This window comes from Triturus cristatus, chromosome 10, assembly GCF_964204655.1.
Source record: "Triturus cristatus chromosome 10, aTriCri1.1, whole genome shotgun sequence".
Taxonomy (NCBI): Eukaryota; Metazoa; Chordata; class Amphibia; order Caudata; family Salamandridae; genus Triturus; species Triturus cristatus.
This window is the reverse complement of record NC_140593.1, coordinates 650,254,254-650,276,849: the sequence shown is the minus strand read 5'-3', so window position 1 is coordinate 650,276,849 and position 22,596 is coordinate 650,254,254. Positions and strand designations below refer to the sequence as shown.

The window sequence follows — 22,596 nt, the reverse complement described above, 5'->3', positions numbered from 1 at the left end:
GTTTCACACTCATAATTATGCCAACTGTGCAAACAGACTTATGCGCAGGTGATTGGCTTTAACCAGCCACTCGTAATGAAGGCCTTATTAATATGTATCAAATAAGCAGATTGTCTAAAGTGCTAAATACATTATTAGTGTAAGAATACATGAGTTCACACACCGGCATAAAACACACCGAAATGCATACCCAACAATTCTTTTTTTCAATATATGTTTACTATGATTGTTCAAACACGGTGTAATATAGAGAAAGTCACTACTAAAGAAGCAGGGCACACGCACTAAACGTGATGGTAAGTCGATCCAGGGCCATATGAAGATGAGTTCAGTGCGCCATGAGGCGGTATCACATTCCAACAGTAAAGCATGTTAAATAAACACCAGACAAGCAGCAGCAATGACTCGGATGTGAAGTTGTATAAATAGTCCAGAAGAAGCGTAGAGGTTAACTTCTTTATTTACTGCTTAAGCCCCCAAGACAGCAGGGTAATGCGGACGCAGCCGCCGGCCAACAGCTTCCTCTGTCCAACTCACTGAAACTCTCGAATCCCTCATTCAACAGAGACATGAGCACACGCCCGAGCAATGACACAACAAAGTGGCTCGAGCAAACGCTCGATCAAATCAACACAACACAACACAACACTTCCCCCTCCTTCCAATAGAAACAAAAACAGCAACAAAAAACAACAAAATAAAGTGTAGGCGGAAAGAAGACAACAGTCTCCGGTCCAATACAGTTCAGTAGCTACAAATATATTGTATCATTAAGAATTAAATTACAACACCTATAACACTAACATATACAAGTTAACAGTAGATGTGTGTACCATAGTCATCAAATTTCTTAAGTTTAGTGCACAAACGTTTTGTACGAGATATAATTACATCTTGACCTCTTGCAGTAACAGAACCCTGTGCATATGGAGTGCTATACGCAGTACACTGCTCACATCTGGAACTTACCAAAGATTCAATAGGAATGTCGATGGGATGATTAATATCATCAGTGTTATCCACATGATCAATCCAGTCCTACTTACCCACCTGTGCCTGTCTGTTTAAGCCACCATCCCTATCACTACGCCCTTTGAATAAAGCAATTCTGTTGGCGTTCCACACTTTTCTGTCACTCAAAAGTGGAGAATTACATAGGATTTTGATTACCTTGAGAGGAGCAGAATACTTGCTCTCCCCATTGCGTACCAATCTACCTTTCTTGGCTTTGACACTGTCACCAACCTGTAAATTAACTCTCCTTCCTTTGCCACTGCCAGCATGCTTACCCATCAAGCGGCTTTGGTTGACTTCAAGAGATTGCTTAATATTTTTAACAGACCAGGGGATAATCTTTGTGCAATTAAGTCATCCCATAATATCCTTGATGCGAGGAGAACGTCCCCTCATGAGTTAAAATGGAGAGTGCCCAGTAGACTGACACTTTGTGATTCTGTAGGCACAAACCATTTTCCTCAATTCATCCTCCCAATCTTTCCCATTACTGCATGAAAGTTCAATGATGCCTTTTATTACTCTATTGAAGCTCTCAACGCTTCCGTTTCCTTCTGGGTGATATATAGAAGTTGTCCTATGTACAATACCAGTGTCCTTTAAGAATTTTTTTTAACTTTTCCCAGCAAACTGTCCTCCATTGTCAGATACTAAATCTTTGGGGAGCCCTTCCTTTGCAAAAACTTCTCCCAAGAAGTACAACAAATTCTCTGTGTCAGCTTTCTCCACAATTTTGTACTCTGGCCATTTAGAAAAATGGTCTATTAACACAAAAATGTATTTTTGCAAATTATCTTCAGTTTTGACGGGACCGAATATGTCTACCCCAATCCTTTCCCAAGGCATGTTGGGTACTACAATGGGATGTAAGGTGGGCTTGCATGTGATTAAGTTTTTATCAGAGTTCACACATTCAAAACAATCATGGACAACCCTGTCAATGTCTCTGTCAACACCTGGCCACCAGTACGATTGCTTAATTATGCACTTAGTTTTAATAATCCCTAAATGTCCTTCATGGCATAGATTAATAACTTTCTCACTAAAGACTTTATGTGGGATTAACTTGCCTTCCCTGAGTAACAGTTCGCTCGCAAAATAAAGTTTATTCCTCACCTCCCAAAACGGGATTAGAACCTTGTGTAAACTAGATTTCTCGGGCCAACCTTTGTGGACAAACATGGTCACTTTACGCAACTCTTCCGCAAGAGAAATATTATTAACCGAGTCATCATGGGATATGCAAGCTAGTTCATTGCTAAAAATGCTTGCTACAAACCAATGGTCCCAATCATTATCAGTATCTTCACAAATGGGTAGGGGACATCTACTCAAGAAGTCAGCAATCCTATTGCGAATGCCCGGGACATATACTACATCATAGATAAAATCCAAGAGTTGTGCAGAAAAACATGAGATCCTGGGAGATACGTTATTCAAACCATGAGACGTAAGGACTTTCGTAAGTGGTTTGTGGTCTGAGCGTAGTGTGACACAAGTTCCCCACACAAATTGCTGAAAGTGTTTAAATCCCCACAAGCATCCAAGAGCCTCTCTTTTGATGACGGAATATTTTCCTTTCGTGGGTGTAAGGGCTCTAGACACAAACGCAACAACACACAGATCCATCACTTTGCAATTGAGATAGAACAGCTCCAAGACCCCTTCCACTCACGTCAGTAGTAATAAAACTTTTGAGTTTGGGGTCGAAGCCTTAGGGAGCTGGTGCAGAGCAGATATCTCTTTTTATGCTATCCATACATGACTGGCATTCTTTAGACCAATGAAAGGTACTCCCTTTTTTAAGCAATTGTCTGATACAGTACATTTTCTCAGCAAAGTTGCATACAAATTTAGAATAGAATTCTGCCAGTCCAAGGAAGGACCTGACTTCCTCTTTGTTTAGTGGGGGTGGGGACTTTTTTATAGCATCAACAAGTTCTGATTTAGGACGGATGCCACATGCGCTTATTTCATGATCCAGGTAAGTCACATTTTTCATGGCAATTTTACATTTTGACCGCTCTGCTGTCAATCCTTTCTTCTCCAACATTTGTAAAACTTTGGTCAAAACCATACTGTGTTCTTCTCTGTCTTTCCTCATGATGAGAATATCATCCTGGAAGAACAGTACGTTCTTCATGCCCTTGAAAAGGAGGTACATGAAACATTGGAACATAGCAGCAGCTGATGCCAATCCAAAAGGAACACGTTTAAATTGCATCTCGTCACCATTGTGAAGTTCAATAAATAGTCCAGATGAAGCATAGAGGTTAACTTCTTTATTCACTGCTTAAGCCCCCAAGACATCAGGGTAATGCGGACACAGCCGCAGGCCAACAGCTTCCTTTGCCCAGCTCATGAAACTCTTGAATCTCTCATTCAACAGAGACACGAGCACACGCATGAGCAATGACACAACAACACTCCAAAGTGGCTCGAGCAAACGCTTGATCACACCAACACAACATCGAACACCCTTACTTTCTGGGAAACTAAGAAACAGAATCAACATAACCTGCGATATTTGGGAGCCTGGGGGTGCAGTTTTCGCAGCTATGGGGAGGGAGCCAGTGAGGTAATGGTGCCAGAAGAGAGAGCTGCGAGACTCAAATTCAGGGTAAAACCAAGGGACGTCATAGACGTGCGTACAGCCTCCCACAGATGAGGCAAGGGGCGAGGGCCACGCCCCAACGAGACACCCCCTTCCCGGCCGGGCAGCCAGGTGACAATAGGGAGCTCTTTATTGGGGGACCACGCATTCCGGGCGGCGTGTGTAATCTCTAGTTCCTGGAAGGCCGCAAGCAGCGTGTCCCACCCCTGTGCGAGGGCATTCTCCCTCAGACCTGTGGCCTCTTCCTGCAGCTGTGCTCCATGCTCCACTCCAGCCCCAACAATTGGTAGATGCTAGGCAGCTGCCTGGGGATGCAACCGACGCGCTTCGCTATTATGAAGCCAGGGTCTCAGAGACAGGTCCTAACACTGTCTTTTGGATCGGCGGAGGAGCCCCTACGGAATGCAGCATTGCCCATGAGGCTGCCAAGCTGAGATGTGACCGCATGCCAGTGAGATGCCAGGGCCCTAACATGGAGCATATGGGCCCGTGTGCTGTGCAACAAGGGCAGCAGGCCTGTGTAGCAGGAATATATTTATTCAGTTTAGCGGGGGTAAGGTGGGCGGGCCCTATGGAGGAGAAACAATCATGAGCGTTTCCGGTGAGCTTCTCAGGGTATGCCAAAATTGGGAGCCATTTCTCCTCCAAGAGTGCTCTGCTAAAATCTGCTTCTCCATTAGCCTTCAAGTCAGAAAGGGGCACCCAGGTGTGTTCAGCAAGACCTCTCGCTAACCCTCGCATTAGATGTCTAACCTGTCCCAGCGCATGTCGGTACTGAAGGACCACGTGTTGTGGTGGTTCCTCCACATCAATAGCCCAGTCCGAGAGGAGCACCCGTGCCAGAGCATTGTACATAATGAGGTGACCTGTGGGTATGTCATAGTGATCTGGGATCTCAGCATACGGAAGGAGAATTCCACTGTGGAAAAGGTTCCTGAGGGAACCAGCCCCACCATCGTCCAGTGGCACAGAAGGGACGCTTCCAACACAGTGCTGGGTGCGCTGTGCGCTAGACCAAGAAAGGTGATAGCCAGGTCATATGGGACGGTAAAAGCTTCAATCCGCAGTCCTCTCCTGAGGAATGCATGTGCCACCCTAGGCAAGAGGGGTCGAGGCGGCATGGCTTCCTTGAGTGAGAAGAGGAGCTGAAGCATTTTTAGATGTAGAGGGGCTGTCAATGTAGCTGTGTATGCCAAGTGAAGTTCAGCAAGTCAGCGGCAAATTCATTGTAGCTGGGAAGCTGAGTAATAATGTTTGATGTTGGGAGCCGTTAGACCCCTCTGCTCGGTCATCATGACCATTTTCGAAAGCATGTTCCAGCCAATACCTTCAGTGTCTAGGTCTCCTCCCTCCTGCATCTCTTTGATGCACTCCCACAGCCTGGGAAAGCAACCTCACCCAGGAACAGGACCAGGACTTCAAAAATGGAACCCACAGGCCTCCATCACTCTGCGTCGCTTATATGTACAATGCATATACTACAATAGCCACACAAAAACGCACAACATACAACTGGGTAGGATTAGGTGACAAAACAGGGTATAAATCTGACTTTGGCAAGACACACACAGGCAATGCTAAAAAACTCATGTTTAGTGAGTGAGTGAGCGAAAAAGAATTTAATTCCAGAATAAGGTGAACAGATCTTTAAATGAGACCTTTTACTTGTTATGTGCCAACTCCACTTGGGCAGCATACAGACCCCGTACTAAGGTTAGGATAATCCAAACTATCTTTAAAAGGGCTGCCCTAGGCTTGGCACATAAAAGGCTAGGGCTCTTATGGGCGCATTTATCAAAGCCCCCTTTCTGAGCTGCGTTATAGGGAAAGGACAGGTATGCACCTTATTTAACATTATACGGCACATTCCTGTCTTTTCCTTGCTTTGGGACACAATGTGCTGCCTAGTGCCAATGAAGGCACCCTTGCACCATGGTGACCACATGACTAGCAATTATCAAAAATGTGCAGCCCACTCTGGTGTAAGGCATTTGAGGTGGTTGTGAAAATTATGGATTTGCCACATTTGCCACATAATCTATCATCTGCTGCATAATCTAGTTTTTAACTTTTTTTTTCCTAGCTCAAATAGATCAAAAGTTAATAAAATTGCATCAACATGTGTTTCCACACAGTGGAAGGCCCTAATCAAAGGTTGACTGGTCACCTCTTCATTGCTTATTACTTTATTTGGATTGGTTAACTATTATTAATCAGGTGAAACCCTTGCCAAGACAGTGTTAACATGTAAAAATGACAAAATTAGGAAGTAATACTATCATAAAATGTGCCACATTTTCTTGATGCATAATTTAATCAATCCTACCACATATTTGGTACTTCCCTGCCACATATTTCCAGTGACGCTGAGTTTAGCCCACATGATATAGGTATTTTATCTGATTTATGCCTCTTTGGCATTGCTGGAATGAGTTTCACTTTATCAACCAATCAGCCACACAGTGGTACACATGAATGAACTGTTCCATTAAATTATGTGCATACACCACTGTTAGACATTTTGTAAATATTCTTGGCACTGAGTTTACCTCACAAGGTAACACTTTTTGCTGTTAATGGATCCTTCCCATCATGAACCTGGGTTATTTGTGGTACCTTGATGCCTGAAAATATGGAATATGACATTTTCAGGTATATCGCTGCCAAGATGTCTTTCTCTTCCAACAATTTGATCACTTCCTGCAATTCTGTCAACTGACATTTGTGCATTTTTACAAACTTGCTAAGAAATTTTGGGGCATATTTAAAAGCCCCTAGTGCCACCGGAGCATCACTTTTTCTGACGCTCCAGTGGCGTTGCACCATTCCCCATATTTACAAGGCGGCTCTAAGCCACTTAACGTGGCTTAATGCCACCTTGTAAATATGCCCCTTTCCGCCGCAGTCTGCTGCAGCAGAGGGGCGAACAATGGGTGTTGCCAGTGGCGTTCCACCGCTACACCCATTGCTTTTTGATGCTACCCCAGATTTACAAGGCTGGGGCAGTGCCAAAAACTAAGGTCAGGTAATACCTTGACTTAGAATGGTGATAGGATGAGAAAGTATTAATTTCTCCTAGTTTTTTGCTCAATGTGTGCTGCATTCTGCAGCACACATAGAAAAAGCAAATGGCCATCAATGATTGTTTATGTGCAGGAAGGGCCTGAATCGCAGACACCCTTGCAACATGGCACAAGGGTGCCTGCGCTAGTGCTAGGCAGCTTTTTTTCCCCCCATTGCTGGGGTGCGCTGTATTTTTGTAAATATGGCCCATCCCTGCGTTTTGAAAATGTCAGAGCACGGCGTTGCCAAATTGGCGGAACAGCAGCTCCGGCATTTTCTTGTAAATATCCTGATTTAAGTCAAGGATTCGGTCTACGGTTAGGTCCTGCTTTAGTATGAGAAAGCGCACTTAGTAAAGGCCTTCGTTTCTGACCTTTTATGGGTAACCCTTCAATTGATTATTTGAACAGAGTTCTTGCATCTTTTAATGTAGCAGAGGTAGATGGTCATTTTTGTAACCGTGGTGTTTTGGTTTGACTGCATGTAGTTTCTTCACTAGGTGTATACAGCTACAAATCTTTATTATATTTAACGTCTACTTGTCTGAAGGTATGCACTGCAATTTCCTTTCATAGTGCTCGTTTGCCCTCACGGGTGCTCTGGGGCAGCAAGATAAAGTCATGTGTTTGTTGTGGCGGAACCTCTTAAGGTTTGACCCCTCCCACTTTCTCTTGCACAAAAGGACTGTTTTGGTGTGTTGAATGTTGCCTATTGCCATAATACTTGGAACTCGCTGAGATGCATACTGTCCTTGGAAATAGGGTTGTCTACCTAATCCTAGTTAGAATTCCCACTTCTAAAACTGTCTATACTTTGTAGCGCTCTCACTGCATTGGCGGATTTGTGTGCCTTGTTCATACTTACAAGAAAATTGTCTACTGTTGTGTCAAGCAGGTGTTCTCCTGTGAAGGGTGTGCCAATGACTTTAGACTGAACATCTGGATTAGATCCACAAATGTGCAGTCACGCATGCCTGTATTAAACCGACTCTGTACAGAGTTGCACGATAGACACACCTATTGAGTCTGATGATGACATCAAATAAGTGTTGGGAATGGTTTTCCATTCTTCAATCACAGCCTTTGCTGAATTTAACACTTGTAAGGAACATGTTGACGACCATCGTGGCGTAACTGTGCATTGGAATTAGCAATACATCACAGCGTAGTAGCATCTCTTCCCACCCTCCACCACACTACATTAGACTTTTGCTTTCCTTATGCAAGTGGAGTGTAGGTTTCGGGTGACACCAGATTGTTTGACCTCTTTCTTACAGTATCGAGAAGCAACGTTTTACATGGGAGATTTTTATCAAGTTATTTCCTGACGTGACTTTCTCATCACGTCATAGCTTTAATAAATGCTAAAGAACTAATATGAGGCTTGTATTTTACTTAGATATTGTAGTATTATCAATGTATTACATTAGGTTGTAAAGCCCCATCAGGTAAAGTTCATATTATCACTTAAACAGTGCAATACACTATCAGGGCGGAGTCACTTTCAGCCTGCTGGGAGGTTATTCTGGGGGTACTATACACACTGTTTCCCCTTGCAGGAAGGGGGAATATTATGGACCATCAGTAACTACTCTTTGGCTAAATCCGAGAGCTGAACAAGGTGAGGAAGTAAATATCGGAAGGGGCCACAGTGTTGGACCATGGAGAAAAAGAAAAGGAATCCATTTTGGAGACACAGGGCCAGATTTATTAAGATTTCACGCATGGCAGCGCAGCAAGGCAACGCGCTGCACTTTGTTGCGTGGAGCAGAGAACGCAGAAATGTGCCATATTTACAAAGATATAGCCTATTTCTGCTGCCTCCAAGCGCTTACGCACTCTGTGCTGCATAGCGCCAATGCAGGCAATCCTGCGCCATGCTGCGAGGGTGCATTATTTATAGGCAGGATTGTTTTATGCAGGAATGTTTACCTTCCAGCACAAAAACAATTCTAAGAGGCATGTTCCTCTTTCTATGTGTGCTGCATTCTGCAGCACACATAGAAAGGATACGTTAGGATAGTATTTGTAAAGTGCACTTATACCTGAAAGTGTCAAGGCGCTGAGCGGATGAAGACACAGAGAGATGTGCTATCAGCCGATTAAGAAGAAAATAGCCATGTTTTCAGAAGTTTTCTGAAGACCAAGAAAGAGTCTGCATTGGAAATTAAGGTGGGCAAGAAATTCCAAAGCTTGGTGGCGGCTACAGAGAAGGAGTGGGCGCCCCATATGGACCTGCGAATTCTGGGCAAGACCAGTGTTTTCTGTGTGGATGATCTCAAGGTCCTCCCAGGAATGTACCATTGAAACGTGGTTTTTAAATGAGGAGAACCTTTACTATGCATAGCCTTGTATACTGTGCTCAGGACCTTGAAGGAAATGTGCTTCCTGAATGGGAGCCAGTGCAAGGTTTAAATCCCCTCCCTGGCGGACTGACGCTTAGGAATGTTAAGGATCAGCCTGGTCACTGTGTTCTGTATCACCTGGAGCTTATTCAGGGATACTGCATTGATGTTAAGGTCTAGAGCATTGCAGTAATCAAGATGGGAGGTGATCAGTGCAATGATGGTGGACCGATGCAGTTCAGATGGAAAGTACGGCAGCACCTTTCTAAGAGTTCTTAAAATATAGAAACAGGTGCTGACTGTACGGCTGACTTGGGCATCAAAGGTCAAAACCTTGTCAAAAATGACCCCCAGATTTTTCGCTGTCTTAACTGGAACAGGAAGGGGACCACAGTCTGCAGGCTACCAAACATTAGACTAGATGGAATTCTGTGAACTGAATACTAGCACCTCGGTCTTGTCTGCATTGATCTTTAATGAGTTGCCCTTCATCCAGCAAATAATGCTTGACATACACTGATTAAACTTCTCTGCGACTGATTGCAAATCATTCGAGATGGAGACAATGATTTGTGTGTAGTCTGCATAGGAGAGCACCTGGAATCCGAATTATCTCACAAGCTCGGCCAGAGGTGTCATATTCAGGTTAAAAAGAGTAGGGCTTAGTGAGGATCCCTGGGGGACTCCACATGGAAGGCCTAAAGCCTTAGTTCTGAAGCCTCCGCAGCTGACAATATGCATTCTACCTGTCATATAAGAGTGGAGAAGCTGCAGGGCCTTTCCCATAACCCCCATTTCCCGCAACCAGTTTAACACCATCCTCCGCGGCTTCCCCACTAACTGATTCATCATCTTCAGTAGGGGTAAACTTGTGGAAGATAATAAGGACTTTGTCCTGAAAGTAGATTGCTACTCTGTCACAGAAATCTTGGGAGGGGTTCAACAGCTGTGTCCCTGGTTGCTCAGATATCCCCTTTATTACTTTAAAAAGCATGCTGGAAGAATTGTCTGCAGACAAGGTCTTTTTGGTTAAGAAGCTTGATTTAGCCTGGAAGATGGCGTGTTTATATTTCCACAGAAGAGGTATCTGCTTGGCTTTTACCCTGGGGCAAGGGTCACCACGCCATTTACGCAACTATGTCTAGGCCTTGTTGATCCAGTCACGAAAGCCGTCTGCCGCTGGAGGGTGAGTGATGTGCCTCCCATCAGAAACCTAAGCCAAGGCGGCCTCCCAATTTGCATCTGTGGTTTTATTCAGTCTTCTGCAGCGTAGATGCCTAGGGGAGGGGCCCTCATTCACCTTGATGGAGGAGGGAAGAGACAAACTCAATCATCCCGTGGTCTACGCAGCTGAGGGGTTGAACTGCCTCAATCACTAAGTCATTGTGGTTAGTGAAAACTCCATTGAAGGTGTGACCGGCAGTATGGGTTAGAGAGTGAACCAATTGCTCGAACCCCAGAGAAGACATAAGATCTACAAGACGAGCTGAGTCATTATGCTGTTTATTTTCAAGGTGAAAATTGAAATCCCCTAGGATGTTGTAATGAGCAGTGGTAACATATGGTTCAAGGGTTTTACACCATAATTTTGCTACTTGGCAATTGGCCCTGGCGGGCGATATACCAGAAGGCCTGAGAAGTTATAGTTCTCAGATAATTTAATCCTGAACGAAGCTGCTTCCAGTATAGAACCAGGGACATTTGATAATATATGGAGAACAGCTCGTCTTGTCAAAAAAATCCACCAGATCAAAGCTACAGATGGCTCTTTCAGCGCTAGACATGGAGGAAATAGCTTTCAATGGGCGAGACAGACGTTTTGAGAAAAGTAACACAAGTCTTCCCCCAAGAGGCTTGGAATACAAAGGGGTACTTGCCATGGTGCTCAATGCCCCCCATCTTGTATGTTTTGACCACTGAATCTCTTGAGATGGCAATAAAACAGTCAGAGCCCAAAGGAAACATTCACAAAATATAACTGATGCCACCAGAGAGCTGTCTTGCTTTGAGAAGTTAGTGACGACAATGGAAGGCATCAAAGGGGTCTGTTTCTTTGCATTCAACAACTCCAGGGACAAGTGGATATGTGGGAGTTGATGCTAGACAGGATTGTATTCAAGGCCACTGGAATTATACGATTCTGCGTCCGCAGCATTTATTGCATAAAGATTGATTTGCCGCATTTGCTACATAATCCATCATCTGCAACATAAATTGCAGATTTTACTCCCAAAATGTTTGTTTCTAGCTCAAACGGTTCAAAAGTTACTGAAAATGAGGTGACATGTGTTGCTGTGCAGCGGAAGTCACTTCGCCAAGATTTACTTTTTACTTTTCTGTTGTACATTGCTGTATTTGGGTGTTACACTAACACTAATGAGGTTACATCTTTGTCCAGACAATGTTAAAATGTGTAATAAAAATGTGACATAATAATGAACTGATGTTATCACATATTGGCTGCGTTATGCTGCATCATTTAAAAAATGTTGCTGCATAATTTAGTAAACCATGTCGCATGATTTGGTCTTTCCTTGCCACATAATTCCAGTTGCATGATTATATTAGACAAATCTTGTAGAATCTTTGGAAGGACATAATGTTCATTAACAAGCCTATATAGGGAATCATCATATTAGATAACGAGGCACTGGTGCTGGACACATTAAATGGTACATTCCCAGGCACCACTGATCGATGCTGAAAGTCATCTGGGGGAGCGTAAACCGCTTCATATTCGGTGGGGCTGCCCCAGGCGTACGGTTTTCAAGGGGGGAAATGCTTACAGCCATTAGGGAGGTTGCACATTCCTTATTCCTGGAAGTCCGCGGTTGAGGGTGCCGGCTTCAGACTGGAGACAGGGAAATTTACTGAACAAGGAATGGCCGTTGATCGACCAACCTTTGGTGGCTGTACCAGTGCCGAGAGCACGACTTTGGAAACGGGCCAGATCGCCATCCCTGGCATATTAAAATCTGGGGCACGATGGCAATACAAACAAGCATTGGCATAGCCAATAGGTCTCGCCTTTGGGACCTTTTAAGTGTTTAGCATAACTAAATACTTATAAGGTCCCAAAAGCGAGACCTATTGGCTATGCCAAGCGGCCGCGAAAGTGATCGCGATCAAACATCAAAGCGGCCGTGCGGCCGCTAAAGTGAAAGCAATCACAGTGAAGCGCGGCGCGCGCGCCCGCGCACATGCACTGTAGCTCTAGGGTGGCCTGGTAGCACTTTTTGGGGCCCTCTCAAAAAGTCTCGCCAGACCAGCGCATGCGCTGGGTCAGGCGAGACCTAAAAACAAGTACTGGCATAGCCAATAGGTCTCGCCTTTGGGACCTTATGCGTATTCAGTTATGCAGCACAGTATCCTTGGTGCAATAACATCAACTGTTGCATGGCTAAACATGGCGAGACCTATTGGCTATGCCAATGCTTGTTAACAATGCCCTTGCTGAAAGGCTACAAAGCAGTGCCCACTAGAAGTTAGCAGTTGGAGTACATAGGTTTGCATGTGAGAATTTAAATGTGATATTCCAGGCAATAAAGTGAAAGGTGACAATCATTAGTAAAATAAATGCATAAACCATTTCTATTACCTGTATAGTTGCTAAATCTCAGCCAAGCTGAATACTAGTCAGGAGGGTGCAAAGTGGATTGATACCCCAATCTTGAACATACAAACACACATTCATGAGGTTATGGCTTACTGGTTGGAGGCAATTAAAACTTGCACTGCTGACTAGGTTTAAGTGCATTGACAAGGAAGTGAAATTATTTGTGGATAATGAATTTGGGACTTTCAGTTACAGAAGTATGTTGAAGTGTAACATCTGATTTCGAATATATTGTTGAACATGAAAAGGGACAGAGGAGAAAAGGACAGTGAGGGACAGAGGAGAGAGAAGGACGGTGAGGAACAGAGGATAAGAAGGAAAGTGAGGGACATAGGAGGGAGAAGGAGGACAGTGAAGGGTAAAGGAGGGAGAAGAAGGACAGTGAGGGACAGAGGAGGGAGAAGGATAGTGAAGGATAGAGGAGGGAGAAGGACAGTGAGGGACAGAGTAGGGTGAAGGACAGTGTGGGACAGAGGAGAAGGACAGTGAGGGACAGAGGAGGGAAAGACAGTGCGGAACAGAGTTGGACAGTGAGGAGCAGAGTGAGGTAGAAGAAGGACAGTGAGGGACAGAGGAGGGAGAACAAGGACAGTGAGGGACAGAGGAGGGAGAAGGACAGTGAGGGACAGAGGAGGGAGAAGGACAGTGAGGGACAGAGGAGGGAGAAGAAGGACAGTGAGGGGCAGAGGAGGGAAGAAGAAGGACAGTGAGGAACAGAGAAGGGACGAAGAAGGACAGTGAGGAGCGGAGGGGTGGACAGTGACGAACAGAGTTGGACAGTGAGGAACAGAGTAAGGTAAAAGATGGACAGTGAGGGGTAGAGAGAGGTGACCGGCTGTCCGTGGAGGGGCTGCCGGGGGCCCTCTGGGGGAGCGGAGGTCCTGAACCCCACAGCTCACTCACGCCCCCCCCAAAAAAAGAGGGCAGTGCTCCCAGAAGAAGAGGTGGCGCCTGGAAGAGGCCTTGAGTCAGGTAGGGAGCCTTGAGATAAGAGGAGCCATGTGGTAAAAATAAGGGCTGTGTGATGAGGCCAAATTGAGACCACTCTTTTAGGGGCCTGACACCACCGCCCTAAATGCAGTCAGCATGCTTCCGTCTATGGATCTAGAAACGTATTTGCCATATTGTGAGATACTGTCCTTTTGCTGTACAGTTTACAAGAGATACTGTATTATTGTTTGTCTTGGTGGTATTTTTCTGCTGGTTTTCAAGTGTTTGGGAAAACAACAGTCTGGAAAAATAAGGGATAAAAATTTTGTAACAAAGTGTCTCGGGCACAAGACTATCATCCCCCATTATAGAGGGTTATGATTGTGATCAATTTATGTTTACAAAAACTGCCGGAAAATCCAAATGTTGTCAGAACTGCACTGTTGTAGCACTGAGGTTTTGCTCTCATGGTGGCACCATTGTCCACATTTAGTAATAGTGCACTGTCTGCATAGACAAGGGATGTTGTCATTGCATTAAGTTTGCATTTTTTTGTTTTGTGTACTTTCCTATTATTTGCATCACATTTCTTATTGTAAAAATATTTGAATCTTTTGAGGCATTATCAAGTGTTTGGTGCTCACACATTCATATTTTATTACAACTGTGATAACTGTGTGGCAAAGCTCTTACACTCGCCCCATATAACTTCCTTTAGCTAGACGTTGCCTGCATTGCCATATCTACTCTGAGAGTCAAGGAGGAGTAGGGAGCAAACTTTCCTTCGCAGACTAAAAATCTTGAGCACCAATAAATGGGAAACACCAGTCCACTAACATTTGATAGTATGTGACTGCCCCTTTAACTGCATAGGATGGAGAAAAGCTGCAATGATCCTTGTCAACTATGCTCTAAAAGTGCGGTCTTGTGATGGTGAATAATATATTATTAGAACCAGCTCATTTCACTGTTTCCATGCGACCTGAAAGACCAAAAACACAGCCACTGGAATAGAGCGCTGAAACGACGCAGTGAGACTGAGCACCAACTACAAACACCACGTGAAAGTTGGCACCTATCAGCTGCATGAACATAACTAAATAGCCTTAAAATAATGCAGCAGATATATTTAATCTAAAGCAGATCGCCAGCCTAAGATTTTAATTGAGACCGTAAATTCAGGGATCTGTGCATGTAAAAAATGTTCACACCTACTGAAACATGACAGTGAAAAGTAATGTAGGTTTGGAAAGGCGCAATGAATTGAAGGTAAACATCGCCCTACATAACCATTGCCTGAGAAGAAAGGAATATTAGGATCAACTGTGGTTGGATAAAGAGTAGCAAAGACTGAGGACATAACTGCAAAGTAATCTGCTCAGAATATATTACAATTAACCCACTGCATGGCTCCCTTGCTGGAATAAAAGCATCCAGTTTCCACCAACATGCTCCACCCCCTGTGGGACGCAATTACTTCAGCCATTCTGTCAGCCTGATCAGTAATAATTTTATTTTTGCATGGTGTTTGTGCCGAGCGGTCACTAATTAGACACGGTGTGTGTGTGTGTGTGTGTGTGTGTGTGTGTAAAGGTGTCAAAGCACGCCTGGCTACCCGGAGAACAAACACTAGTCTGCGTGTTGCTAATGGAGCCTCCAGCGCCTCTGCACCAAACGTGCAGGGTCGGGTGGAGCAGTGCTAAACAGAGACAACACTGTTGAAACATGGGCGAGAGGGCATTGTACAGCAAAGAAACACTTAGCAATAATAGGCATTTTGCACGGCGACTGGGCCCGGGGCCTTGATTGACAGCAATCATAAGTGTGTGGGCAGCAGCCAAAAATTATTTTCTTGTTAATTAAATTGGAAGGCTAAATATCTCGTATGAAGCGGCTCTAAATGACAGCGTCTTACACGCATTTAAAAACAAGCATTGGACGCGCGAGACGCGATGGTGGGGGGGAGAGAAGCGCGAGTTCTGATAAACTGGTGTGAACTAGCAGCAGTGAAGGGGGCGGAGAGGGGCTACGAGGGAGAGCGCCGTAAAGCCATATGGCTGCTTTGCGCGCGTGCACGCCTCGTGCACTGTAGCTCTATGCCAGGGGAAGCACTTTCAAAAACCCACTTACAAAATGTCTCAAAGAGACAGCTTTCGCTGTCTCAGCGAGACCTAAACAGTGGGGCTCCTACTTTTTGTCGGTGTGCCTACCAGCGTTGCCTTGTATGGGGGGAGTGTAGAGTGCACACCGGTTCCCACGATTAAGGCCTCTGCACTTGTTTGATTAAATCGTTAGAGCAAACAACTGGAAGTGAAACTTACACAAGGGAGCTGGGAGAAACCAAGTGAGCAAACTAGAGGGCATCGAAGGCGTTTGGGGCGGAGAAGGCTGGTAGGGTGGCTGTTGTAAAAGTGATGCCAAGGTGGAGCGGTTTCCGACATTGGTGAAGTATCTGAAAAAAGTTACGTTGCTCTTGGCATGTTAAAAGATTAAACAACAATAGGAAAGTGAGATTGCATTCTGCAGAAGGCCTCTTTAGTGGCTCGGCTTCCCGGGGCTCTCTCATGCGCCCGTTCTCCTTATTAAGGGCGCGGGGAGAAGGAACGGGGCGCTGCTCCTCGTCTTACGTCCAGAAATCACTGGCTGGCATCACCCACGGAGTCCCGGAGCCTGCGCTGGGGCTTCCCTGCAGATCCGGTATGTTTTACGCTGCCTGAATCTTCGCTGCTCTTCTGTGCTTCGAATAGGCCCCAACCTGCCCGGCCTTGGCGCAGGCTTCTGTCAGGTAAGGGGAGGAGAAGGGGGCTGGGACCAACTCCGCCTGTGTCCCTTCGACAGCACCCTGCAGCTGGCGCCAAGAACCAGTACTAACCTGAATATCCGGCCTGAATACAGGGGTGTGCAGCACTACAAACCGCACTCGGTGCTCGCTCCAGCGCACATCTCGAGGCTTGTATCAGCCCCCCCCCCCTTCCAAGGCGCACATCTCGAGGCTTGTATCAGTCCCACTGCCCCCCCCCCCCCCCCCCCCCCCCCGAGCTGCCCTGACGCCAAGATCAGGGAGGACGACTCCACTCAGAGAAGGCCCCAGAGCTGGATTTGGGTGGATAGTTTATTGTGCATATGAAGGGCCCACTGGAGCAACACGGTGGCAGCAGGAGGATGAAGTAGGGGGGAGTAGGGTGCAGGTTATTTCTCACTCCCTCTGTGGGAACGTGTATTTACTTACGCTCATTATTCATGTCTGTTGCACATCATGGCGACACGCTTCCTGCACAGCCTCTGCTAGTAGAATACAAAGGACATGAAACCAAGGCTTTCTCTGGAAACCCCCCTCACAGGCCGAGGAAAGCAACACTCCTACACGGAGAACTCTTCACTGCCCACCACACCGAGGGCAGGCACGCGGACTTTCATTGGATGACCATGTTAATAGTCATGGACACTTATTTCTGCATGTGCGAACTCTACCTTAACAACCCATTCACAGCTCACGTTCACCCATGTAGGGTACCTGAGAGGAGAACACGTTTGTATCCCACGGCATAGACCCCTCCATGTGCGAACTCTACCTTAACAACCCATTCACAGCTCACGTTCACCCATGTAGGGTACCTGAGAGGAGAACACGTTTGTATCCCACGGCATAGACCCCTCCATGTGTGAACTCTCCATTCACAGCTCACGTTCACCCATGTAGGGTAACTGAGAGGAGAACACGTTTGTATCCCACGGCATAGACCCCGCGATGTGTTATCTCTCCATTCACAACCCATTCACGTGCGAACTCTACCTTAACAACCCATTCACAGCTCACGTTCACCCATGTAGGGTACCTGAGAGGAGAACATGTTTGTATCCCACGACATAGACCCCTCCATGTGTGAACTCTCCATTCACAACCCATTCACAGCTCGCGTTCACCCATATAGGGTACCTGAGAGGAGAACACGTTTGTATCCCACGACATAGACCCCTCCATGTGTGAACTCTCCATTCACAGCTCACGTTCACCCATGTATGGTACCTGAGAGGAGAGCATATTTGTATCCCACGGCATAGACCCCGCGATGTGTTATCTCTCCATTCACAACCCATTCACAGCTCACGTTCACCCATGTATGGTACCTGAGAGGAGAACATGTTTGTATCCCACGACATAGACCCCTCCATGTGTGAACTCTCCATTCACAACCCATTTACAGCTCACGTTCACCCATGTAGGGTACCTGAGAGGCAAAAACGTTTGTATCCCACGGCATAGACCCCTCCATGTGTGAACTCTCCATTCACAACCCATTCACAGCTCACGTTCACCCATGTAGGGTACCTGAGAGGCGAACACGTTTGTATCCCACGGCACAGACCCCTCCATGTGTAATCTCTCCATTCACAGCTCACGTTCACCCATGTAGGGTACCTGAGAGGCGAACACGTTTGTATACCACGGCACCAGTGCTTTAAATAGGTCGGTACTGTCCGGTACGGAGTACCGACACTTTTCTATTTTGGGAGGGATATAGTACCTGCACTTCTCTAGAGAAATGGTATACTTTTAATTGAAGAGTACCGGCACTTCTCAAAAACAAGCAGGTACTCTGCTTCAGAGTACCTGCACTTCTATTTTTCCATTTCAAGCACTGCATGGCACAGACCCCTCCATGTGTTATCTCTCCTTTCACAACCCATTCACAGCTCGTGTTCACCCATGTAGGGTACCTGAGAGGAGAACACATTTGTATCCCATGGCATTGACCCCTCCATGTGTGAACTCTCAATTCACAACCCATTCACAGCTCACATTAATCCAGGAGTGGGACATCATTTTATAACACACTTGTAGTTCATGGCATATACTGCACCATGTGTTATCTCTCATACACAGCTTAGTCATAGCTCGCATTCACCATATGTGGTACCTTAATGTAGATCATGGTTATAGCTCACAGTGTACATTCCTACATATAGGATCTCTCGATTGATAACCTATTTACAGTTCACATTCATCCATGTGTGGCACCATAAAGGGCAACACACTTCCAGAACATGGCATCAATTCCTCGGTGTGTAGTGATCCCATTAAACCCTCCAGCTATACCTGGTGGTAATCCTCCATGTATTTCAGGTGACTTTCCTCACAAATCAGCAGGTTGAGATATTCTTTCCAGTCGGCGTGTACTGCTTCCATGTGAGCCTGCAAACAAAGGAAAGGAGAATCTGTGTGAATCGGGGTTTGGGGCAGCGGGTTCAACTGTGAGTGGTGTGGTGGACTGTCGGGGTTAAACTGGGAAAGAGATATACAGTGACCCAAAATCCCTACTTTTATGGGTTATATTAAAAAAAATTGTATGCAGTGCACCTTATTAAATATGGTATAGTAACCGGGTTTAATATAGCACAGCCTTTACTATTACAAACAGGCCTATTTAGAGTTTTGTGGACATGTTAAAAAGTGGGGTTCTGCCTTATTACCTGTGCCACTGAATACAATGCCCTTGTAACATGTCAGACGGAACACCCATCAAGTCTTTGACATAGTAGCCACACTGCCAAATCCTAAAGTCTCTACACATTATATTGTTTGTAGGCTTTAGACTGCAAATGTAGCTTTTTCAAAGAAAGATCTCCAAGTGGAGGGAGGCGTTCAACGATGCTCTGTTGCATGTGAGTGTAGATAGTTTGGTTACGAGGGTAGTACCCACAGTAGTGTTCTGTAGTGACGGACATGGTATGGGTCTTCTGAACTCCCATCATAACCCATAGGTATAAGGTATGACTCACAGGTAGTCTGTGTGGTGGTGCACTACGGAGTTTCAGGTCTTATGGCCCTCTGCATAATCCCTGTCAGCTATTCCAATGTTTTCTGTTGATTGTAACTGTCCGGATGGATCATCACATCAGAAACAATACTTATATCCTTGCATGACATCTATTTTGGCATGTGTTGGAGTGTATGTGCAGTATTCCAAGAACTAGATGTTTCTTGCTAGAGGCGTTTCATTCCTGACCTCTGACCAGATGTGCCCAGCCCATGCTGGTCGCTAATTCCCTTTTCTTTGTGCGTGATACATTTTCTCTTCACCTGTCTTGTTTTTAGGGTGCCTTTAATGGTTAATGCTTGGCTTTTGTGAGTGAGCATGCCTTACCCCATCTTTCCAAACCCTCCTTTTTAGGTCTCGCCTGACCAGCGCTTTAGCGCTGCTCTGGCGAGACTTATAGTAAGCGCGTTTTGGAAGTGCAAACAGTGGCTTTGCAGGCCTCCAACTACAGTGCATGTGACCCGTCCGGGCGCGCGCACCATTTGGAGTCCTGCAACCACTTGTTTGCTTTCACTTTAGCCGTGATTCATCGCACCATTTGGCAGCCTGCGTGCCCGCCCCCACTCCCCCTCCCACTCCGTCAGCTTCAGTGCGCGCTTGTTTTTGGCTCCCAGCAATCAGATGCGCACTCCTGCCCCAAGATTGAAGGAGCTGTAAAATGCGAAAATTTCTCGGCTTCAGAGGAGACTACGTGGGGTCTCCTGGGCGAATTACCACCTCCATGAGAGACGCTTGGTTGTCATGAGCAATGGTCCTTCTTAATTGAAGTCCATTTAAGGAGTAAACATGGAGGCGGTTTAGCTGCGGGTAGTGACGTCTGCAGAGGGCAGGCACAACAAACCATCGTTTAGCATACTGGCTGTGATCTGGAAAAAGATTTTCTAAACCTGGATGGAGCATAGTGCATATGTCTAAAATACATCTCCTCCCCGGAACTGCACGCAGCACGTGGCATTGTGTTCCATAACATATTCCCCCGTCTCCAATGACCCAGGTCATAAAAACGCTCGATATCTCCTTATAGAAGATTTATTTGTTATTACAATACAACGCCATTTTACACTTCTATATAAAGCTTTTAAAGAAGGAGTACACCGTTACGTTACACACCTCTACTACAAAGGTACATTTATTTCTAACAACTCGTATATTTCACTAAAAAACACGTCCCTGTGAGCAAAACATGCCTCGGGCAGGCAAGGCATTCAGCTTAAAAGCATGTTCAAAAGTCTGCACTTCAGAGGGGTTTAAAGGACAAAGCACTATTGTTAACAAGCATTTGCAATGCAATAGGTCTCGCATTTACGCGAGTTTGAGTTATTGACATTGCAAATAACAATGCCTATTGGCATTGTCATTTACAATGCCAATAGCTTTAACTCGTGTAACTGCGAGACCTATTGCATTGCAAATGCTTGTTTTTTATTCCAAGCATGTTCAGATTATAAATATTCTGATTAATATTCAAGGGAAAGCAAGGGTTCAAGCAACGCCATTATCTATCCTCTCGCATTCGGGCACGTGTAAATAAAGCTCTGTGTGTTATTTGCGACCGTTGTTTTTATGTTTTATTCTACTTTATGTATGTACACCTAGTTGGACCTAATACATGCAGGTGATCACGGCACCACATTACCTAAACAAAGTCTTCATATCTGCAATACATCCAAACATGTTACTGGCTAGGGAGCCCCTTTCTCTTCTTTTACCCCCTGCCAGCTCAACTCTCTGATGTTTCTAAAGAATCTATCAAGGTCCCCGGTCCCATCCGAATACAACATTAGGTTGAACCAAAACAAAACATTTTTAAAATAGGAAAACACATGCAAAGAAACAATTGTTTTTGCAAACTACAACAGCAAGCATTTGGTAGCGACATCCCCTGTCCAAGCGGACATCTGTCAAATGATCAGAGGTCGATGTGACTGCAGAAACTACAGATAAAAAATACTCGTGTTTTAAATTAAGCCCAGGGAGAGATCACCGGGAGACAAAATGCGAATTTTAAAAGAAGAATAAAGGCAATTTAGATACACTTACCCGGCAGCCTGCAGTCAGTCCACAGGTGCAAGGATTTCAAAACACCTCTGTGGCAGGTCTCTAAGGCGCGCCCCAACAGACATGTCTGTTTCTGCGAGCTTGCCTGCCTGTTTGTGCGCACACACGTGTGTGTGCCTGCTTGTTGTTGTTTTTTTGCCACACAGGGCAGCGTAGATGGGAATAGCGCTGGTAATTTGCCGTTAGGGGCAAAACGTGGAGAGAGAAACAATCAGAAAATTTGGTGAAGGGGGGAGAAATTTGGGCAACTGCTCGGCTAATTGACTCTGAAAGGAGAAATTAAAAAAACGACAGATATGCAGTTTGCAGGACTGTGGCTTCTGATTCAAATGGATGCATTATTAGGGATGTGGGCACGAGGACAGCCCGGGCACTGAGTCCCCGCCCCAGCGCCCCCCATGCTCCGGGTGGCACCAGCGGAGTAATTTATACCAGTTCTGGGTTTTTGGGCGGGGTGGAGGCAGTGCCAGGTCCGAAGGGGCTGGGCATTGTTGGGTGGAGAACAAGATAGGGAGAGAGGGCTCGTTAGTTCCAGCCTGAAATTAAAACAAGCAATAACATTTCTGATAAAGAAGCGAGATCAGCCTGCAAGATCCAGCCGGTCTGAGGAGCAAAGGGGGGGAGGTGGAAGCAGTCGCGGCCGAATAACAAGAGCGCACTGAAGCGGAAACATCAAAGCGGCCGAGAAAGTGAAAGACAACGAGTGCTTTCAGGCTGCCAAATGGTGCGCGCGCCCGGCACACATGCACAGTAGTTGGCGGCCTGAAAGCAGGTACGAGCGCCACAGAACACACTCGCCAAATGAGCAAAACGTAAAAAAAATAAGGTGGAGACGACGGAACATTTCACTTTGTAGAATATTGTGACATTTATTTAAACTTTGAACAAACTTTTTGAATCATTGCTTTTGCATGTGTTTAAATGATTTTACAAAATAAAGTGTTTTCATAATTTCATAAGTACGACCTGATATTTTTGACACTTGGTAGTGTGTTTAAGAGCTTAATGTCAGTCAGTAAATAACTGCAATAATGGCGCTTGCACAGTAAATGAGAGAGGCTAGTAAAGAAACGTTCTTACTATAGCTCAGATCTCGAATGTACAACCCGCTGCATGACTTTGGAGGATACACCTAGGG

General features: G+C 45.5%; 1 protein-coding gene across 2 annotated transcripts in view; it reads right to left on the bottom strand.

Moving 5' to 3' along the window:
• The window catches only part of PPL (periplakin), a 302,110-nt gene that overhangs the window by 101,546 nt on the left and 177,968 nt on the right, over positions 1 to 22,596 (bottom strand). For both annotated transcript variants that reach the window (XM_085632211.1, XM_085632212.1), the window contains exon 9: positions 18,680 to 18,775. In XM_085632211.1, coding sequence (XP_085488337.1) covers positions 18,680 to 18,775 — 96 coding nt within the window. The remainder of the gene's footprint in view (positions 1 to 18,679; positions 18,776 to 22,596) is intronic.